Raw genomic sequence first — 21902 nt, 5'->3', positions numbered from 1 at the left:
GCGCCTTGTATGATAAGCATTTTGAGTCATTGTCTGAAGATTACCATCGTACCTACATTAATGCTGGAATTGTTGAGCAATTGGTGTTGAGAGACATTAGGTATATTATACATTCCATGGGTAAGGACATTAGGAGCTATGGCCTTCCGGATCTAGATGAATCAAGTGATTTTTCTTATTTCGTGTTACATGAGCTATGTGCCTTCCTTGTCTCTTGAAGCTTACCTTGTAGTAACCTGTAGCCACTTCTGGTGAAATTGCTATTTATAAATCTCAGTATTAACGGTAGCCTCCAGCTCTGTTTAGATTATATTGGATCGGTCAAGTACATTAGTTCAGCTTGATAATTTTGATATATAATTATTAATATTTTATCATGTTCCCATTGTTAGAGTCATGTTCTGCTAATTCATATGTATCATAATAATATAACATCAGAAATAATACATTCTTTCATGTCTGCTATTTTTTTCGTTTATTAACAAGATTTTCTTATTTTGTGTTTCACGAGCTATGGCCTTCCTTGTTAATTTTTAAATTGTATTATTCAGATTGATGACAATGCACCTTACCTTGCAGTATGTGATTTCTCATAGAGGCTTATCTTGCAGTAACTTGTACCCATGTTTTCCAGTGGAATTGTTATTTATAAATCTTAGTATAGCCTCTAGCTCTGTTTAGATTATATTGGTACGTTTTAATAATTTTGATATTTAATCGTTAATATTTTGCCATGTTCCTATTGTCATAGTCGTGTTCTGCTGATTCATATGTACCATTGTAAAATATCATCAGAAACAATACATTCTTAATTTCATGTCTGCTAAAGATTTGTTTCATATATTTCAGATGAAAGTTCTGGCGACTACGTGAGAGAGGTGATTGAGGAGATGTCAATGGGTGTGGACCAAGAACATCTACATATTATGATACTCTGAACATGGAACAGCGGGCAGCGTTTGATGAAATCATGGATCATGTGGTCAACAGAAGGGGCAAGGTTTTCTTTGTCGATGGTCTTGGAGGCACAGGGAAGACCTACTTGTACAAGGCATTGATTGCTAGGGTGCGCTCGCTGGAACTAATAGCAATTGCAACTGCAACATCTGGTATAGCAGCGTTGATCATGCCCGGTGGACACACTGCTCACTCAAGGTTTAAGATTCCCATCAAGCTTTCTGTTGATAGCATGTGTAATTTCACAAAACAGAGTGGTACCACAGAGTTGCTTTGTAGGGCTTCGTTGATAATTTGGGATGAAGTTGCCATGACAAAACGACAAGCTGTTGAGACACTTGATAGATCACTGCAAGATATCAGAGGATGTTCTTTGCCGTTTGGTGGAAAGGTTATGGTCTTTGGTGCAGATTTTAGGTAGGTACTTCCTGTGGTGACATGTGGTACAAGAGCACAGATTACTGATGCTACACTACAAAGATCATATATCTAGGATAATACAATGAAGATACACCTCACTCGCAATATGAGGGCACAGATTGACCCATGATTCTCGGAATACCTCCTTAGAATTGGCAATGGCACTGAAAAGACCATAGGTGATGACTATGTACGCCTCCCAGATGATATTGTGATAAGTTACAACACTGAAAACCCAGATGAATCAGTTGACAGACTCATTCAGTTTGTGTTTCCGGATCTTCATAAAAATTCTACATCAACGTCTTATATGAGTGCGCGTGCTATTCTATCAACAAAGAATGATCATGTGGATGAGCTGAATGCAAGGTTGATTGAGAAGTTTCCAGGCAAAGAGATGATGTACTACAGCTACAATTTGGTTGATGATGATTCATGCAACAACTACCCACTCGACTTTCTGAATTCCATCACACCAAATGACTTACCTCCACATGTGCTCAAGGTCAAAATCAATTGCCGAGTTATCCTACTTCGGAATCTTGATCCTCACAATGGCATGTGCAATGGAACAAGGTTAATGGTTAGAGCTTTCCAAAAAAATGTAATTGATGCTATGATTGTTGGTGACCAACATGCTGGAAAAATGGTTTTCATATCTAGGATCCCTCTATGCCCCTCGGAGGACATTTCACTTCTGTTCAATTTTAAGCGGAAACAATTTCCAGTTCATCTTAGCTTTGCAATGACCATAAACAAAACACAGGGCCAAACCATCCAAAATATTGGTATTTACCTTCCGGAGCTGACGTGCTCACATGGCCAGCTTTATGTTGCATTGTCAAGGGGTGTGTCAAGGCAGACGACTCAGATCCTGGCAAAGCCTAATGAAGAAATAGATGCTATTGGGAGAAGCAACAAAAACATTGTTTACAAAGATGTATTGAAGCAGTGATGGAACTTCCCTCTTCACAGTAAAGCTTTGCTCGTTTTTAATAGTTTTTGCTCTTATTTCAGTTATGAGGCCGTATACATGCTTTCATATTGTTGTTTTCCTGATTATATAATCATGCTCATTATGCCGATTTAAGTGCCTATATCTCCCTCTGTTATGTTCATATAGATAGTTCGAGATTACAACAGAAAGAAGGTGCACAGGTGCTTGTTCTGGTGATACAGAGGAAAGAAGACAAAGTTTCTGATGTATACATGATTTCACCATTGCAATATTTTGCTCTTAATTATATCACAATTAAGATACATAATTGCCCTCAAGCTATGTTTCCAATCATGAGGTGGTACTATTCGTTATTTGAAAAAATAGGTGGTACTATTCCTTATTTGATACGTAATTATATTCTATAGTTTGCATGTCTACTTTAATTTATTCCACACACCTGTTAAGTCACTATATTATCATAATATGCCTCTTGACAAAATGGTATCGTTTATTTATTATTTGGTTATATTATATGATCTGTAAAGATTGCAGAGACCTTCTAAATGGAAATCCCGATTTCAGAATTGTTGCAATTTTCCAACTTCCAATTAACGCACAATATTACTCCTTCCAATTTTTTGCACATAATCCAACCTGCCAAATGGGCTATCGCAGCCTCCAACAATCCTCTAAACTAAACGTGACTAGCACTCAATTAATCCTCATATGGCATGAAATAAATAAGGAAAATCTTCGCGTTGCTCCTGCTGCTCCCGTTCGGCCCCGACTCGGATAGTGTCACCTTCTACAACATCTTGGAGAAGAGAGGTGTTCTCCTTGCCCCTTCTGGACGTGTGCGGGAAGGTGTTGTGCGGCTCGTCGTGTGGGTGGCTGGCTCTGATGGACAAGTCCGCGTCCGTGACGCTACTGAATCCCTTCACCAACGCGCGCATTGAGCTCCTGCCGACCGACGAGCACGTCATGATGGCGTCCTCCTTGACACATGTGTCTAGAATGGACAGTCGGTGGGTGCTCCATCCCGATAGTCACGGTATAGCGGACACGACCAGTGCCATCACACTAGACTTGATGAGGCACGTCTTCTACGATAAGATCGTGCTCTCTGCGCCACCTGATGCCGACGGTCGTGAGTGCGTGGCCATGGCCGTGCTCGCGAGGTCAACGGAGGTCGCGTTCTGCCAGGTTGAGGTCGACAACGTGTGGAAGCTGTTTGACACTTGCCTCGAATGCTCCGTGGTCTTTGTCGTCCACTACAAAGATATGTTCTTGGCAATCGATAGCACCAAAGAGATCTCCATCTGCAGCAGCATCGCCGCCAGTGCAACATTGACCGCGAAGCCAATGCCATCACTATCACCACCTGTGCAGCTCTGTCACCGCAGCTACCTGGAATCAAACGATGAGCTGCACCTTGTTGGTGCCAGGCTTAAAGTGTCCCACAAGGCACAACGCTTCACCTACAAAAGCTTGATCTACAAGTGCAATCTCCTGGACCCAAGGCCGAAGTGGCACAGGGTGAACGACGTCGGCGACCAGACACTGTTCATATCAAAGCATTTCATTGACAGCTTCAGTGGAACAAGCGTCTCCAAGTACAAGAGGAACAAAATCTACTTCTCGGAGCCTTTGTATGGGGATAAATACGACTTGTCTTATCGTTTGGAGACTGTTGGCATTGCCACAGGCATATCTGAAGTGACAACTTTACACTAGAAGTTGCAGGGATCCCAGGCTCAAGGTTGGTTTCTGCCAAATCTTTGGCCGGTGGTGCCACGGAGGTTGAAGCTCTTCCGTCAGCAACTTCTGTGACCATATGAACCTCGTCACCGCTGTTGAACCACCAAACTATCTTTTGAATCTTGCAATTAATTGTTTTTTCTTTCAAGTGTGTTAGTTTTGTTTGCTACTAAGTGTACTACTCTGGTCACCAAACTTTCTTCACAAATTTGTAAAATGCTCTTCTCTACAAACATTGCAGTATATATTTTGCTCGAAAAATTGCACGTGTGTGTCACACGTGCATGGTTACTAGTTCTTACAAAGCCATCTAATCAAGCCTCACCTCATTTTTAGTTAGAACATGTTCATCATGTTCAGATGAAAGAAAACTCAAAACGAAATTGGTTTACTATTAGTAACACATATACTTTTTTTTTACCTTAGTTATTTCTTTATTGTTCATTGAGCAGTTCAAATGCTCTCACAGCTGAAGCAGAGTCCATTCCTCACCACCCATGGCCATGGAGCAGCAGCATCTAGCCCAGCTGAGGCCCATCGCAATTCCGGCCCGGCCCAGCCCAGCCGCAGCCTACAAAATGGATTTGCCAACACGGCACCGCCACGCCCCAACGGATACCCGTCCCCAACACGGCAACACCCCCGTCCCATTCCACCACCGCACCCAACCCGACCAAATCCGCCGGTGGTGATGGACAAACCCATCCGCCGCCGCCGCCGTCTCCCGCCAGCGCTGCCGGACGACATCATCGCCGAGATCCTCCTCCGCCTCCCGCCGGGCGAGCCCGCGTGCCTCTTCCGCGCCTCCGTCGTCTGCGTGGCCTGGCGCAGCATCGTCTCCGACCCCGCCTTCCTCCGCCGCTACCGCGACTTCCACCGAACACCTCCCCTCCTCGGTTTCTATCAGAACCAGCGTTTGCTCAACATCAATGAAGATGAACAAGACGGATTCCGCCGCTTCGTTCCCACCATCGACGCCTCCCCGATCGCCCAGCCGGCATTCGACTTCGCCGAATGGACTGCTCTCGACTGCCGCCACGGCCGGGTGCTCCTCGTCACCCCGGACTGCATCATCGTCTGGAACCCCATCACCGGCCACCTGCACTACCTACATGACGTTCCCGAGAAGACGCGCGACCTTGACTACGACCCCGACACCCTCACCGGAGCGGTGCTCTGCGCCGTGGACGGCTGCGACCACCTCGACTGCCGTGGGGGCCCCTTCCGCGTGGTCTTCGCGGGGGCAGACCCCGGGTTCCAGGAGACTGTGACATGGGCGCGCGTCTACTCATCGGAGACCACAATCTGGACCGCACGGACGGAAATTCACTTTGCCCCGTTCATGAACACCCGCAACGTGATGGGGCCCTCTCTGCTCACTGGAGACGCACTCTACTTCGTGCTTGACCACGGCCGCAGAATTCTGAGGTACGATTTGGGCGGGGATGCCCTGTCGCAGATGAACCCGCCACCTGTGCATCTCAGAAGGATGTTCCTCATGACGGCGGAGGACGGCGAGCTGGGAGTTGCCGGTATGGTGGGCTATAACCTCAGCATGTGGTCCTGGCATGCTGGTGCTGACGGCGTTCCGGAATGGGCGTCGGACAGGTTCATCGACACGAGAAACCTTGGCATTGACAACCCCGATGTCATATATGGCATTGTTGGCTTTGCAGAGATTGCTGGCACAGTTTTCATTACCACACCTGACAGCATATTCACTCTTGACAAGTCTAGCAACGTTAGGAAGGTCAGTGAGAAAGGGAATATCAGAGCCATATTTCCATTTGAGTGCTTCTACACCCCTGCTGGTAAGTGGTAATAGCCCCATTCATATCTATATGTTTGCTCCATTCCCATCCCCACTACGAAGCACCTCATCCAAGATTTAGTTAGGCTTGCCTGACCAAGCTTGAGCATGTTTGCTATGTTTTGATTGTTGGTCAGAGTTATAAAATCAGACTAGCATGGATTGATGCTATGTTCATCCTGAAGTTGGAGAAGCCACAACCCAAACAGCTAGGCACTTAGACAGGTTACCATGTAATGTTTCATTGTTTTGGTCTCATAAGTGTTAGTTCAGTTAGTGACATAAAAATATCGATAATGGTATATGGGATGAAGAAAAATGACTAGTGTATTTAAAGAACGACATCACATATGCAGCTTGTTGCTCCTGCCTTATCTTTCTTTGGTTCAACCTGTTAGTTTGGTTCTGGTTTGTGAACAATTAGTTGTAGTAATATTTGTTATATTCACATATAGAGATTGCCAAAGACGATTTGTGTCTGCTAGAGCAAACTGAATATATAGCACTGAAAAATCAAACCTAATTTGGGTTCTTAGATTTGACTTGTAACATGCAGCCGATCCTGGATACAGAACTATAGAAAGTCTGCAGTGATCATGCATTGGTGGAATTGCTAAATATGCAGACAAACTTGTTCATCTAGTACTATTTGTTACAAACATGCATTAGTGGAATTGCTAAATATGCATACAAACTTGTTGATCTAGTACTATCCTGTTACTTTGTATCAGATTTTTTTATAAATATATTCTGTTTATTTGTGGCATATGTGAAGCTCAGTCTTGTAAACCTTTGGAATTAGTACTAGTAGTACATAGCTCATCGAAGTGTAAATGCTGAGTTGGACAGTTGGTTATGAGTTCTGTGCATGGTATCTTTTCAGATCTTGATTGATTGTCATCGCAAGCGAGGACTCACTGATCTCTGATGTTGAACCAAGACAAAGCAAAATGGAAGAATCTATCGTCTTCAGTCTACCACTTGTCGGCTTCTTTCAGAGCAACTACTATATTTTCTGTTGAGCAGTTTAAGTGAGAATAGTGCTAGACATTATGGTCAATTGTGATTGACTGGCTGTCTTGTCGAATTATCCTGATCATGTCGTAAGAAAATTGTATTTCAGTATAATATGTCAGGCATGTTTCAGTTCCTGTTTGGTAATGCTTGACTCAGCTACATGGAACTAATTAGTGTACTCTATGTCGTTTCCCTTTCCTGAAAAATCAATATGACAATCAGTGTTGGTTTCATGTCTTCAAAAGGTTTTTTGACATTTAAGTAAGAAAATAATGGATATAAGCTCATGCTTTAGGTGCCCAAGATCTTTACGTTCTGTCATGGTCAAGTAGTTATCTCTTCTTGCTGAATTTTTTGGGATCTTGGTCCAAGATCTTTACGTCATATTTACATTGCTGCCTTTTGAATTAAATGTTCATTTCATGCATGGCTGGAATTTATAGATTGGTTATGCTCTTTTTTCCCTCCGGTGTGGTTTAGTTTCAGTATGTCTTGAATGAGGTCTGGGCACATAATATTTTCATCCTTCTAGTTCAGCTTCTGTGCATTACGTTGTTCAGATAGTGAATAAAGTGAAGAATATCCTGAACAAACATGGAATTGAAAACTTACAGTCAAGAGCAATACTAGTGGGTTGCATCAGGGTTAACAGCTAATACAGACTGTGATAGTTATCTGTGAACCTTTTTTTCATGACAAAGATATTGCATATAATTAGTTCAATCCCCGTTCATTGCTACGAATAAAGAACACCATATTACTTGTGCCTTTCTCATTACTCAGGATTGTGCCATTGCTGGCATCTTGATTCTCGCCTAACTGATCATTTCAAGTGGTTTGTTTTCTGCTGGGCACTTCAAACTTTACTGTAGAGGTCAATTAGTAAAGAGTTCATTGTCATGGTCAGTTAGTATGTTATTTCATCGAATTGCCCAATTATCCATGTTTAGGACCAAGATCAATGATTCAGGTTTGCATTTATGCTTGTTTGAGACTGAGTATTAGGTAATGTTATTTTTATGCTTAGCAGTCTTATTGTAACTTTGAACTCATATGTGATTGTCTTATCTTTTTCTAACAAAGAATCTATGTTGGTTAGTTTCAGTTCAATTTCTTGAACAGGGTTTGCCCAACTAGAAGTTTCAGAATTTGATTTCATTCATACACCTTGAAGGTGCATTTGAAAATGTTTGAAATTTTGGTTATAGACACAGGAACTGAAATAGACTAAAAGAGGACTCCCGTAGAGGAGAGGGGAAACCCGTTAGATAGGGCCGTCGAATTGCACTCTGGATTAACTTCCGCCGTCCGATTTGAAGGTGACCGGCCACCGCTGCTATACCCTCCCGATCCCCTTCCGCCCCGCTCCTACCTCCCCGCGACGGCCGTCTCCGCCTCTCACCCGCCGCTGCCCTCCGGCTCCGCTCGCCGTACCGGGAAGGCGCTCCAGGGGCGGCGTGGATGTGGTCCCCAAACGGCATCTGGACGGGTCCTCCTTCTGGTTGGCGCGGAGAAGATCCGGGTAACACAGCTGATCCCCGAGTGGTGGCGCGGAGGTGGTCACCCGGCGGCACGGCGAGTGTCTCCGGTAGTGTCGACAACGGATTTACCTTCTTCACGCGTGTTGGTGCTCTCACCAGTCCACCCCTTCCTTCATCTTCACCCCATCAAGAGGCTCCACTACTCCGGTGCACCCGGCACTAGGTATTTCTTACTCACCCGTCTGTGAGTATTTCTTTGGCCTTATGGCTACCAAAGTATTTACTGGAGTTCAAAGAAAAAAAAAAGATGGTGTACTAGATGGGATTTGGCAGACTATGCGCTATGAAGTTGCTAGGTTATAGTTTTCAGTAGAGATTAATGTATTGATTGGCTAGGATTCATATGGGTTTCTGTACTCACACCCTCAGGTAATGACATGCTCACATCAGGAGTGAGTTTTGCGGATGTCATTTGTGTCCTCATGTTTTTTAGTTGTCAGTTTATACCCATCTTGTATGTTTCCATTTTTAAATTTTGGCTATCAATTGTTTTTCTTTTATATTAGTTGATGTCCTTGGGAAGAATAAGAGGAAGGGGAGAGGAGGCGAAGAAAACAAGATGAAGCTCCTTTGCTCAGATATGAAAGTTTATTTTTTCTAAACTTTTTCCTCGCTGACTAATATACATGCTTTTTGTTTCTTCAGATCATATGCTTCAATTTGATTGGCTTCATCAAGAAGGGAAGAGCCGTAGTTGCTATCTTTGCTCATTTCAGATGGACTGGTAGCTGCTTCCTTCTTTCCTATCAGAGGCGAAGAAAACAAGATGAAGCTCCTTTGCTCAGATATGAAAGTTTATTTTTTCTAAACTTCTTCCTCGCTGACTAATATACATGCTTTCTGTTTCTTCAGATCGTATGCTTCAATTTGATTGGCTTCATCAATAAGTGAAGAGCCACAGTTGCTATCTTTGCTCATTTCAGATGACTGGTAGCTGCTTCCTTCTTTCCTACCTATAGACCATTATATGAGTTCCTTTTGGACTTGTCATACAATGATGATCACATAATAATAGTGTCACGGTCCATAATTGTTCAATTCCATTGTAATATTTCTAGCATTGCAACGGCTGATGTTTGTATAGACATCCTGGTGTGCATTGTTCTCAAGCACCAAGCCCCACTGGGATTGCTGGGCTGAAGGTACAATTCCATCTTTTGCAATCGGCATATGTAGCTATTGAGTGCAGTGGTCCATAATTGCTACAGGGTTTTGACTCTTTAACATGATGATTTTACTTGCCATTTGCTGATAGATTAACGCTTCGTCTCTTTGTCAATGAGAGGGCAATTTGTTAACAGTAGGCTAAAGCGATTGGTTAGTAATAGGTAAGTGTGACAATCATCGAATGGTGTAGTGATAAAGTCAAAGAAATTGTGTGTACTTTGGCTCAACATATACCAAACTTGCTAGATAGAGGATACCCCAGTCAGTGAATTCTCGTTTGCTTCTTTGATTTTGTAGGCTGCTTTTGTTGAAGGAAGAAAATGTCTTCCATGAACAAGCATGGCGAGAGCACATTCACATGAATGACTCAAGCTTGGAGAAGAAGTGGAGAGGAAGGAACACCTTGTGTATTGATCGTTAAAAGATTTTTTGTGTGTTCTCTGGTTTGGTGGCCAGGGGTTTGTATTTATAGTGCCATTCGAGGTATAAACGTACAAGTATGCTCCTATAGAAATAACGATACAAGTTACCGCCATACTGCAGGGCCCTAGACCTGTTGAGCTTACACAGCTCGAGCCTTGATAAAAATACTTTTACCCCTACTTAGAAGATGTTATCTATTGTGGCAAATACAGTGGTGCAAGTAACCGTAAGGGTGCGATGCTGAGCCAGTCGTCAATTGCGGCACGACGCTGCACTGTCTCGGATGTCAGGATAGCCTCCACTTGCACTGGCATTAACTGTCGGTCACTACGTGTCTGATGACTGCAGGGGGTGTCCTTTCTTTGCTAATATTTCCTCTAGAGGCTAGCTGCCTCTCCTGTCTGGAGAAGGAGCGGCCTGATGAGCCCTTACGGCCTCCGGAGGTTGTAATCTCAGTGGGGAGCCCAGAGCCTTAGGGCTCCGGAGTGGCACCAGCCGGCGACTTCTTGGTAATACTTGTGGGCTGGGGCATTTCCCTCAACAGTACCCCTCATCTGTTGACCCCAAGGTTCGGAGGGGTGAGCAGATGTTTAGAACGAATTAGCTCCAGCCCAGCCTCATAGTCAAGATCTCCTGAACAACCCCTTACCATCAGGGAGTCTCTCTGTAGTGACCGCGAGTGATGGTGGCGAGGCTTCGACGGAGACGATGTTGTCCGAAGGGAATTACTTGGTCTCCCCTGGGCTCCGGAGCCTATGTGGAGGCTAGAGGCGTGGTCGTCGTTGGAGTTAAAGGCCGTCGAGGTTGCGATGGAGGCACGTGCTTCGGAGCCCATGTGGGGGCCGGAGTGAGGCCTTCAGCCCCCCTGATGGTGAGTCCTTTCGCCACTTGAATCGTCACAGTGAAGATTGCGTGTGGAAGCAAGGTATTCTCCTCGTTTTCTTGGTCCAAGTATTTAAGGACGTGAAGTGATAGTGGTGCAACTGACCGGGTAACGTGTAGGTTCGTCGGGGGTTTCGTGCCCTCGGCCTTTGCACGCGCTGAAAGGAGGCTCGTACCATAAATGCGATGAGACGTGTGCGCAAAAAACTAGGGTGTCGCCGTATGATGTTGCCACGCGTACGGGGATCGACCAGGATGTAGCCACGGGCCCCAGGGAAGTAATGGGAAGTGCCACGAAGCGACGCTCGCGATTGTTCTGTTTCCTTCCCCAGGCGTGCGTGACTGATTGGTTCGGCTATAAAAGTTGGGGTTCACCCAGCTGATCCCTCACTAAAAAAGAGGCTGAGGAGGAGGGAAAGAGGGCTATGGAGGTCTCATCGTCCTCGTCCTTGTCTTCCGACAGCTTGGGGGCTGGCTACTGCATCAGCCTCCCTAGCGGTAAGCCTTAGATGAAGCGCATACGCCATTTCATGCGCGGTCGTTGTTAGGGCTTGGAGTTTTCTTGTACTCTTTCTCTCTCTAGTTTGCTCTCTCAGGATTTGTTTCTTGTATGTCGGTGCTTCTCTTTGTAAGTGTTCTTTGGATGTGTAAGTTTTTAGTAATATAACTAAATCCTTGGAACCGCTTAGTGTTTTTTCTCGGATCGAAGTGTATGGCAATTCTCCGAATATGTGGCCAGACACGTCTTTGTGCGCTTTTAGCACGATATACCTTTTCTTCTATCCGATGTCGGTTCAGACCCCTCTCCAAATTTGTTCCAGATTTTCGACTCAAAGCGATCAACCTGGAGCTCAGCAGGCGGGCTCCAGAGGTGGGCCACCCGGAGACGCGCGGCGGTGCGCCACAGGAGTTAAGGTAGGTGAAAAGCCGATGGCTAGGCCAAGAGGCGGTCCGCGACCCCCTCGGCCCTTAGCCGCGGTCAGGCTCCGGAGGCAGGGCCATCCGGAGCACCGCGGCGTTTGCCGGAGGTGAAGCTGATGGCTGGGTCCGGGGAGGCGCTCCGCAACCCCCTCGACCCTTAGTTGCGGTCAGGTTCCAGAGGCAGGGCCATCCGGAGCTCCGCGGCGTTTGCCGGAGGTGAAGCCGATGGATTGGTCAGGGGAGGCGGTCCGCGACCCCCTCGGCCTTTAGCCAGGGTCAGGCTCTGAAGGCAGGGCCATCTGGAGCCCTGCGGCGTTTGCCGGAGGTGAAGCCGATGCCTGGGCCAAGGGAGGCGGTCCGTGACCCCCTCGGCCCTTAGCCGAGGTCTGGCTCTGGAGGCAGGGCCATCCGGAGCCCCGCAGCGTTTGCCGGCGGTGAAGACGATGGCTGGGCTGGGGGAGGCGGTTCGCGACCCCCTCGGCCCTTAGCCGCGGTCAGGCTCCGGAGGCAGGGCCATCCGGAGCCCCGCGGCGTTTGCCGGAGGTGAAGACGATGGCTGGGCCAGGGGAGACAGTCCGCGACCCCCTCGGCCCTTAGCTATGGTCAGGTTGCGGAGGCAGAGCCATCCAGAGCCCCGTGACGCTTGCCAGAGGTGAAGCCGATGGCTGGGCTGGGGGAGGCAGTCCGCGACCCCCTCGGCCCTTAGCTGTGGTCAGGCTCTGGAGGCAGGGCCATCCGGAGCCCTGCGACGCTTGCCGGAGGTGAAGCCGATGGCTAGGACGGGGGAGGTGGTCCGCGACCCACTCGGCCCTTAGTCGCGGTCAGACTCCGGAGGCAGGGCCATCTAGAGCCCCGCGGCACTTGCCAGAGATGAAGCCGATGGCTAGGCTGGGGAAGACGGTCCGTGATCCCCTTAGCTCTTAGCCGCGGTTAGGCTCCGGAGGCAGGGCCATCCGGATCCCCGCGGTGTTTGCCGGAAGTGATGCCGATGGTTGGGCCGGGGGAGGCGGTCTACGACCACCTCGTCCCTTAGCCGCGGTCAAGCTCCGGAGGTAGGGCCATCCAGAGCCCCGCGGTGTTTGCCGGAGGTGAAGCCGATGGCTAGGCCGGGGGAGGTGGTCTGCGACCCCCTCGTCCCTTAGCCGCGGTCAGGCTTCAGAGGTAGGGTCATCCGGAGCCCCGTGGTGCTTGCTGGAGGTGAAGCCGATGGTTGGGCCGGGGAAGGCGGTCCGCGATCCCCTCGGTCCTTAGCCGCGGTCAGGCAGAGGGCTGCGGATGAGTCCATACTGGCTTCCATGTCACGCAGAGTGGACTTTTACTTAATATTTGGTATGTTCTTTATGTATGATATATGAATATGTATAGATGAAACTGTACTGTACTGACTTCACCTTTTGCCTTACAGTTTTGGTCGCACTAATGCTTCGGCTGTCTCCCTTTCCCAGCCCCTCGCATCTTGCGGCCGCTAGCGGCCGGTGGTTTTGATTCTCTAGGGGTGTTTTGTCGTGTTGGGTGTAAACAAAGTTGAATTCTTGTTGCCTTCTAGGTGACCCATGCTACTGAGGATGTCCCTCTGGTGCATGGCATCCACACTACTGAGGCTATGCAATGCTTTTCAGGTGACCTAGGTATAATATGCTTTCCAGGTGATCTAAACATGCTGCATCTGCAGGTGTATAGGCTCCCTTGCCTACCTAGGCTTGATGCCTTCCAGGTGACCTAAGCATGCTATGCCTACGGTGCGTGGGCGTGTCCGCCACCGAGGATGTCCCTCTGGTGCGTGGCATCTACACTATCAAGGCTATGAAATATCTTTTAGGTGACCTAAGCATACTGCGCCTGCAGATGTGTAGGCTCCACTGCCTACCAAGGCTATGCAATGCCTTCAGGTGACCCAACTTGATGCTTTCCAGGTGACCTAGGCATGCTATGCCTACGGTGCGTTTGACAGTCTATTGTTGTCAGCGAAAGGCTAGTTGCGGCACAAGTGATGACTAGGTTGGACGACTATTCTCAGCACATGCCAAACTAAGATATAACTTAAGTTTCGCTGTCTATTGTGAACAGGAATATGACTTAAGCTTTACTATCTACTGTGGAAATAGAGATATAACTTGAGTTCTACTATTTCTACCTGGTAGCTATCTGTTGTAGAGACTTACAACAGCTAGGCTAGATACCGGTTAGGCAAACTATTGTTAGATGGTCATCGGTGTACCTTTGCCAAAATAAGGTCTTTGCCGCAAGGTCGGAGGCCCGGAAGCCATTGTAGCTCTGAGGCGGGGGAAGGGTTGGCCCCTCCGGCCTGAGTCGTCCGCCGGAGGTTTTTGGTCTTGCGGACCTTGGGAGCACCTAGGGCCTTCTTGCTGGGGCCCAGAGTTCTTTCCCCTGGCCGACCCTGCCTGTACTGAGCTCGACAGGGGAGGCCCGCCGAGAGCTTCGACCGGCCGGAGCCTAAGGCGGGGTCCCCTTGTGTCCGCGACCTGCCGGGCTCCATTATGGTTAGGGCTGTCGGGGCGGCTCAACCCTCATCACTAGGGTATTGTATCGTCGGTGGCGGAGTTAGCGGCGACAGAGCGGGGTCGGAGGCCTGGAGACCTGCTCGGGAGCCCACTCCAATCCTATGACCCCTGTGTCGCCTGTCGCCGGCTTCCTCCCCTGCCAGGTGTCCTGCCTGCCTTCCGAGGTACTCCTCCCGAAAAGTTATGAAGGTCCGGCAGTCGTTTGTATTGTGGCCACGTCCGGGCCCGTGCAGGATACACCCGTACACTTCCGGTAGTACCGGAGCTTGTGGTCGGCGTCGAGGGCGTCGGCGGGGGCTGTGCGCACCAGAGCCCGTGGTTTCCCAGAGCCCTTTTCCGTCCGAGGAGGCTGGCGAGGCTGTCGGGCGAACCGGCTTTCGGAGCCGGAGTAGTCCTGACTACGCCTTGTCGATCGGGATGGACTCGGAGCCTCTTTCATGCGGTTGACGTCGCGATTGCTGCGTCGATGGCGTTGGTGGGGTCTACGCCCCTTGAAGTCTTGGTCCCCCTTGGAATCCTCTCCCGCCGGAGGGGGTCGAGGAGGATGCCGGCAACCAGACTCTTCGAAGATGTTGGTTCGACAAGGGTGTCTCGGGTGTTGTCAGAAGAGGTGCCTCGGAGCTGGGCCCAGGCATGAATACCCTTGGGTTTGAGCGTCCAAAACCATTGGAGAGTAGCCTATGTGGTTGCGGTCTCGGCCGTAACCTCCCATGGTGCGGCGAGGTCTTCGCCGCGCCATTGTTGGAAGGCCTCCGCGCCAACCTGGATCTCCATGCCAACCCAAGCTATTAGGTCATCGTTGGCCGGAGGGTCGCCGTTCCGCCCAGCTGCGAAGCTGGCAGGGGCACATGGTGTGCTTGGTCGCAGCTACCATGCATATTTCTTCATGGGCGTGACAATGGTAACGGCTGCTAGGGCTAGCGTCTTGGTAGACTTTGGTGGTGTCCTACCTGTCTTTGTACTTCTATGTTCAGATCCTCACGGACGGCGCCACTATTGGAAGAAAACGTCTTCCACGAACAAGCAAGGCGAGAGCACATTCACACGAATGGCTCAAGCTTGGAGAAGAAGTGGAGAGGAAGAAACACCTTGTGTATTAATTGTTAAAGGATTTTTTGTGTGTCTTCTGGTCTAGTGGCCAGGGGTCTGTATTTATAGTGCCATTCGAGGTATAAACGTACAAGTATGCTTCTACAGAAATAACGGTACAAGTTGCCGCCATACTACAGGGCCCTGGACTGGTCGAACTTACACAACTCGAACCCTGGTAAAAATACTTTTACCCTTGCCTAGAAGATATTATCTATTGTGGCAAATACAGTGGTGCAAGCAACCGTAAGGATGCGATGCTGAGCCGGTCGTCAATTGTGGCTCGACGCCGCATTGTCCCAGGTGTCAGGATAGCCTCCACTTGCACTGTCATTAACTGCCGGTCACTTCGTGTTAGATGACTGCAGGGGGTGTCCATTCGTTGCTGATATTTCCTCTGGAGGCTATCTGCTTCCCTTGCCTGAAGGAGCGGCCTGATGAGCCCTTACGGCCTCCGGAGGTTGTAATCTTGTTGGAGAGCCCGGAGCCATAGGGCTCCGGAGTGGCACCAGCCGGCGACTTCCTGGTAATGTCTGTGGGCTGGGGCATTTCCCCCTAACAGCTTTTGAGTTACTGTTGAAAATTGCCTTCTGCGTTTGAAATTGAAAGTACTAACAATTGTTGCTGTTTTTTTTTTCCCTTCTCAGTTGTTGCCACATATGTTCATCAAAGGGAGTAAAGGTCTGGAGTGTTAATGGTTGTTACCTAAGCTTATAAACAATTTAAATATTTTGTTGCCCATAACTCTAATGTGTTCTGTAGCTGTTGCCACTGAGTTCTCCTGTTTTTTCCATGCTTGCCATCCTCACTTTTGTCCAGGCATGCAAATGGAAGGGCTACATATGTTCAACGAATCAGCATGCTGAAAGCAGGTTCTTTCCTTCTTGGTTTTCAGTTTGTTATTCCAATTATTTTACAAGCTTAAGAAGGTTTCTGTCAAAATATATTTATATGTGCTAATTTTGTTTAATATCAGTCAGATGCATTGCTGCACCATGCCTACAGCATTTTGCAACTGTGTAGTTAATACTATGCTGGTCACTGTGTTCAGTGCAGCCTGCAAATGTGTTAAGCATTTTTGCATCCTTCTTTCAAGGTATTTTCAGATTTATAGAATATTCAGGTGGTGAGCAATCTGTTGGCTTTGCTCATAAAATGCACATGTCGTCCTAGCAAAAAACCTGATCACCGCGGCTTGTTCTTCTCTTATATTTCAGTAGAGAATAACCAACCATATCAGGTTGTGACTTACTGGAAAAAAAGTCCCATAACTTACTATGTATTCATGTGGTGGCATGTGCATGCGGCTTGAAATCCCAGGGAATAGTAGTATTTATTTTGTCCACTCTTGTTTTTGCAGGTCACAGGTTAATGCAAATGTTCCATTCATCAGCTTCCATGTGGTGGCATGTGTATGCTGTGCTTTGTGTGTGCCAGGTTGCAATGTGCCTTACAAGTAATGCCTATGCCTTTACAGGTTAGTCTTCTTCCCTCATTTGAAACGAGGTTCTCTGCGGTAATTTATTTTTCAATAGCCGTCTAATTGTTTTGTCGCATGAGAGTTATATGATGACCATGCATTGAGTGTGCCTTCGTCTTGTAGAATCCGAGGTATGAAATGAAATATATGGTTTTGGCTGCCGTGGCTACCAGAAAGAAATTTTTTGAGCTGCTATTTTCGCTGACGGTATGGCAACAGATTTGTTAATGCGACGCGCCAAAAGTAAAAGATGGAGCAGTGGTAGACAGCAGGCACTGCGTCGCCTTCCCCTGACGTGGAAATTTATTCTGGGATGCAAATTTTTGTGCCTGCTCAGTGCTCAAGCTTTGCTACTAGCACGATGATTTGGTACCCAAATAGACGAGGCACCAATACATGATTTCGCCAAACCTTGGGACCCCCGGCGAAAGAATGCTGCCATCTCCATTTTTGAATTTTTTTTCTCAGCTGCAGGTAGCGAGTTAGAGATATAACATGTTTACTTTGTCTTATCCAGAACACGCCTCAACCCCCACCCAAGGGCCACATTCCTGATGCTGCTAAGGGTAAATCACTAATCTTTACTAACACTGTAATGAGATTTGGTGCTACTGATTTTAGTTTTTTCTGCATTGGACCTGCGATGTTTTATCAATCTGTTTGCTCAAGTTTTATTCAGTAATTTGAGAACCAGATTCAGTCATCAGCTATGTCAATCATTGTTCCTCATCAAATGATATATGGTTTCTGAGATCAGGATTACGTTCTGGTAATTAGTACCTCCTTTAGGTTTTGTTTGACTGGATTCCTGCTTAACTGTTTTCACAGCTTGAGGTATTTAAGTGATGTGAGTATACTTGGAGTTCCTGGTACTATGGCTTAACTCCGAACTTGATCTGATGATTCTGCGACTGTCACATAATGATTGGTAACTTTATGTTGGTGACAACTGTTTTATGTGCCCAGTTTCTCTCCCTTATGTCTTTATGGGTCTCTACCTGTGTCCATGTGTTTAATTCAACGTTTTTTTAATTGATGTATTTAGTTGAACTTGTTTAATATCTCATGGGCTATTACTAGTACCTTTATTATCATTATTGTTTTTTCATCATCTTTTTAGTTGGATCTTGTGGGTTCCATCTCTAACCTACCCCAACTTGCTTGGGACAAAGGCTTTGTTGTTATTGATGATGATGATGTATTTAGCTAGCTCGTATTCCATTACTTGTATAACCGAGCAGTTCAAAATGCACTCCTAAAAGTTTTACATTGAAAGCCAAGCATTCATATATTCAAGTAATCTGTTCTCTTCAGCTATCTGTTCTCTGCTCTCTGTTCTGCTAATGACTATATTCAAGTTTGCTTGTATACACTGTATAAAATTCTCTTTTTATAATATCATATTGATACTCAATTAACTAACATTACATTTCTTCTCTTTCAGGATGATCATGCTTGTATTTAGTTTTTGAGCTGTAATATATGTCTTTAAACGTTTTTAAGAAACTGTATCTAGCCTCAACTACCAAGGTGATCTTTGCTACCAAGGTGGCCTCCATTGACAAGAAGGTTGGCCTAAGCGACAAGATCACTACTGGCACTTCCATGGTCAGCAAGAAGGTTAAGGAGATCGATCAGAAGTTCCAGGTGTTAGACAGGACCAAGTCTGCATAAGCTGCTGCTGAACAGGTGGTGAGTAGAAAATATTATGGTGCTTACAACGTATTTCGGTGGTTTATATGAACCCATGTTCAGACTGGTTCTGGTTAGAATTTGCATGAACTTTTCGTTAAACTGTGGGAAGTTGATGTAATAATATGCTGGTGTTGTTTGCCGAAGCAGCATGTTATCGAGTCTGCTCAATAATCCTTTGCAGTGGATTCATGTGTTAGATCAGATTTCTTTCCAAATCTACATGTTATCGGCTCAGCTAAAACATCATTTATGAATATGTTGGGTCAAGATTTAAGAATGCTAATTCAAAACGTGGGTTTTGTTACTCTAAACTGTTACTCAAGTCTCAGATGAGTGTCAGCTGGCGTGGTAAAATCGTGCCCCTTTTCTAGTTATTAATGAAAAGAGTAGGCCCTTGGTATCTTTCTATGACCTCCAAGACGAAGCGAGATGGATAGGCAGAGCAAGAGCTACCCGGGTTAGCTTCTTCATTCTTCCTTTATACGATGTCATAGATAGAGCCTCCCCTTTGATCCATTCATTGATGAAGTTTTTTGATCCATTCATTGATAAAGTAGTCTTTGGTGACAGTTCACCTTTTGAATCGACAGTAGAGTAGGTTTGATTTTGCTTTCTCAATCTTTCTCTGATCATAGCCGTGTAGTAGATTCGGCTTTATTCGGCTAAAAACAAGTGTGTTTGGCTGTCGTATCTGCTCACCCCCTTCTTAATTCATCCATTTAGGCCAGAATGGATCTAGGGAACCTAGCTCGGAACAACCCTAAAAAAACACAGTAAGAGAGTCCAATCTCCTGCTTGTTTTTTATTTGAATTGTCACAATCTGGATTTTGTGGATAAGCTTATCCCTATTAGATTGTGGATTATGGAATTTCATAGTACAATTTGCCTTGTGAATTGTGAGAATCAACTTTTAGAATGTGACCATCTATTTTTGTTTTTGCTTTTGAGGTTAGAATCCATAATTAGAATAAAAAAACAAACAGAGCCTTAATATCTATTCAGTTTGTGTGCACATGTTCTGCTCAAGAGCTGCATAAAGTGGAAACACAAGGTGACACATGTTTGGTTTCAGTTGACATTAATTTATAAAAAATTAAAATAGGAGTGAAATTTTGGTTATCTTCTAAATGCTAAAACATAGGGTGTTACACAAGCCACGTGCTTTGATGCCCTTGATGTGGTCGACGAATGCCTGAAGTTACTGCTCACCTCCAGAGGGTCTTGCAAGCAAGGACTTGGATTCATCTGGATGCCTTTGTACTTGAGAGCGCCAGGGGCAGGGCACTTGTAGTAAAACTGTTGCCTGTGCCACCCAGATCACAGCCACTTCGTTGTGATATCGATATTTTCACCATCGAGGCCTTCACATAGGCGGAAACCAATGAAACCTGCTACTGAAAGATGTTTCAACAGGTAGAAATAGCAGAAGAGAGGGATGACCGGCTTTACCCCCACAGAAGTTTAGCAGAGGTGCGCGAAGATGCTTAGCATTGTGACGGAGTTGTGGTTGAGGTTGATGAGCTCGATGTCATAGAAGGTGAGGATTTTCTTGAAAAAAAGTCTCCGAGGTGGGGACACGGAAGCCGCAAAGGAAAAAGGCATAGAATACCACGATTTCTCCAGTGTATGTGCTTGGAATCTCCTCCCCCTCCACTGACCTCCAGGGGATTAGACTCCTCCAAATGACCATTTGTTCCTTCTCCAACTTCCAGATGCAGGCATCCGACATCTCCGAGGTCTCACATGGCTGTTCGAGGTCACCATTGAGGACTTGGGGGCTAGAGATTGAAGGAAGGTGAAAAGTTGTTTGCTTGAAGGCAAAGAGCTTGGTAATAAGAGATCAACAGAAGGATAACATCAAGATCTCTTATTCTCTTTCTATTTATAAGGGAGCAAGATTTGCATGTCAACGGAGTTATCGGTGTTTCAAATATCGAAGCACCTCTTTAGACGTCATAATTGTTTCAACTCTCATCAGAAGTCGAGCACATTTAATGCAATATTCTGTGAGGACGCAGAAAAAGAGAATGTGACCTTTGAGCTTCTGCGGTTAAAAGTAATTCTTGACTAAGTAAACCCCTACAAGTAAAGCTTTATTCGGTCGGTGGAACTCCTTGACTATGAAATATTCTATTTAGTCGAGGATAATTCCCGACTAAGAAGAACATTTCTTTTCAAGGATTATTCCTGACCAGACAATTTCTAGTACGATCAGATTCACGATTACAAACAATCTAGTTGCCCTCTTCTGAGAAAAGTTAGGGGCTAGCCGAGAGGAATAAATAATTAATAACTATTTATATTTATTAAAAATACGGTATATCCATAGAACAAGCATACACCGTACATGTGTCTTTAGCCCAATACGGTAGGTTCCACAACCGATATGGGTTAAATAAGGTATGTGTTGATATTCTATGCGATTCATCATGTTCTACACGAAAACCATCCCCAGATTAGGAAGGAGTATTCGAGAGGTTATACAATTATACAATCTAGGAAGGTTACACTCGAAAACTCTGAATACAACACGACTCCCATACGCTGACTATATGAGCGGGGGGGGGGGGGGGCACGTCAAGGAGAGGGAAGATCTGATTCTAGGCCAGATAATTGAATTCCAAGAAAGAAGTCGGACAAATCACAAAGAGCAAGCCTAGTGGGATAGGTGCATAACTAACCCATTGAGGTCCACAACAGAGTCATACTAAGACAAAAGGCATTCAACAAGGGCTTCATGACTTAGAACACGAGAAAACTTGTCGAGTTCCTTAGGATTAGATCTAGACATACCCCCGTTGTAATTATCTTTTTATGAGATTAATCAAGATTAAACATGATGTAAGATTATTATCCTAAGGGATACATGAACATGTATAAAATCTTTCGTCATCTTCATCGATACGCACAGTTAATGATCAAATATCCCTACTTTAAATAAGTATTTGCATAATCAACTTTACCAATCGTCGACACAAACCATAAGTATACCAATTATTAGTTGTGAAAACATAATTCGTCTACAATATTTGAAAATATTATTTGTCAAAATTATTAAGTGTGAAAATGTTATTATATACAGTTTATTAGAAGAATAGATTGTAATAAGGAACAATTACATTATGTACATGGCTAGAACCGATAGGAATAAAATCATTATTATTCCAGTTGGTTCTAGCCACCTTCAAGTTTTGATAAAAGACATCCGACGGGATTGGTAGATGTTGCGCCGCAGCCTTGGCGAGGTCATCGGCCTCAAAGTTGTCATTTCTTGATATG

At 45.9% G+C, this 21902-nt stretch overlaps 1 protein-coding gene across 1 annotated transcript; it reads left to right on the top strand.

Moving 5' to 3' along the window:
* Window positions 1-940: 940 nt before the first annotated feature.
* Window positions 941-2332, top strand: LOC133891170 (uncharacterized). Its single transcript, XM_062331889.1, has 2 exons — window positions 941-1374; window positions 1528-2332. The coding sequence occupies exons 1-2, from the start codon at window positions 941-943 to the stop codon at window positions 2330-2332; spliced, it is 1239 nt and encodes a 412-aa protein (XP_062187873.1).
* Window positions 2333-21902: the final 19570 nt, after the last annotated feature.

This window comes from Phragmites australis, chromosome 14 (genome assembly GCF_958298935.1).
Source record: "Phragmites australis chromosome 14, lpPhrAust1.1, whole genome shotgun sequence".
NCBI classification, from domain to species: domain Eukaryota; kingdom Viridiplantae; phylum Streptophyta; class Magnoliopsida; order Poales; family Poaceae; genus Phragmites; species Phragmites australis.
Note: the sequence above shows the minus strand (reverse complement) of the source record. Positions and strands in the feature narration are given on the sequence as shown.